Source organism: Eimeria mitis, genomic scaffold, assembly GCF_000499745.2.
Source record: "Eimeria mitis Houghton genomic scaffold, Emh_scaff1349, whole genome shotgun sequence".
NCBI classification, from domain to species: Eukaryota; Apicomplexa; class Conoidasida; order Eucoccidiorida; family Eimeriidae; genus Eimeria; species Eimeria mitis.
The window spans coordinates 2,076-2,571 of NW_013568865.1; the positions used below are offsets into that span (position 1 = coordinate 2,076).

Here is a 496-nt window from a genome sequence, read left to right on the forward strand (position 1 = left end):
AGTTGCTGCTGCTGCAGCAGCTGCTGCTGCTGCAGCTGCTAGTGCTGCAGCTGCTTGTGCACTGCTGGTGAAGGCGCTACAGCTCCTGCTGCTGCTGCAGCAGGTGCTGCTGCAGCTGTTACGGCTGCTGCTGCTGCCCAGCTGCTGCTGCTGCTGCTGCTGCAGCTGCAGAAGCAGCAGCAGCAGGTGCTGCTGCTGCTGCTGCTGCTGCTGCTTCTGCTGGTGCAGCAGCAGAAGCAGCAGCAAATGACGCTATGGGTGGCTTTACGGCAATCAGATGTCATCGTCTCAGCTGCTGCTGCTGCTGCTGCTGCTGTTGCTGCTGCTGCTGCTGCTGTTGCTGCTGCTGCTGCAATCAACTGCTTCTGCCGGAGCTGCTGCAGCAGTCTCATCCCGATGCTGTTGCTGCTGCCGCTGCTGCTGCTCTTGTTGCAGCAGCTGCTGCTGCTGCTCCGCTTGCTGCTGCTGATGCTGCTGTTCCTCTTGCTGCTGTTGA

The 496-nt window shown here is 60.7% G+C and overlaps 1 protein-coding gene across 1 annotated transcript in view; it reads right to left on the minus strand.

The window, feature by feature from the left end:
- The window catches only part of EMH_0035120 (uncharacterized protein), a gene marked incomplete at both ends in the record, with an annotated part of 874 nt that extends 482 nt beyond the window's left edge, over positions 1-392 (minus strand). The window contains one exon of the mRNA XM_013494946.1: positions 269-392. Within this exon, the coding sequence (XP_013350400.1) occupies positions 269-392 (124 nt within the window). The remainder of the gene's footprint in view (positions 1-268) is intronic.
- Between the last annotated feature and the right edge of the window lie 104 nt (positions 393-496).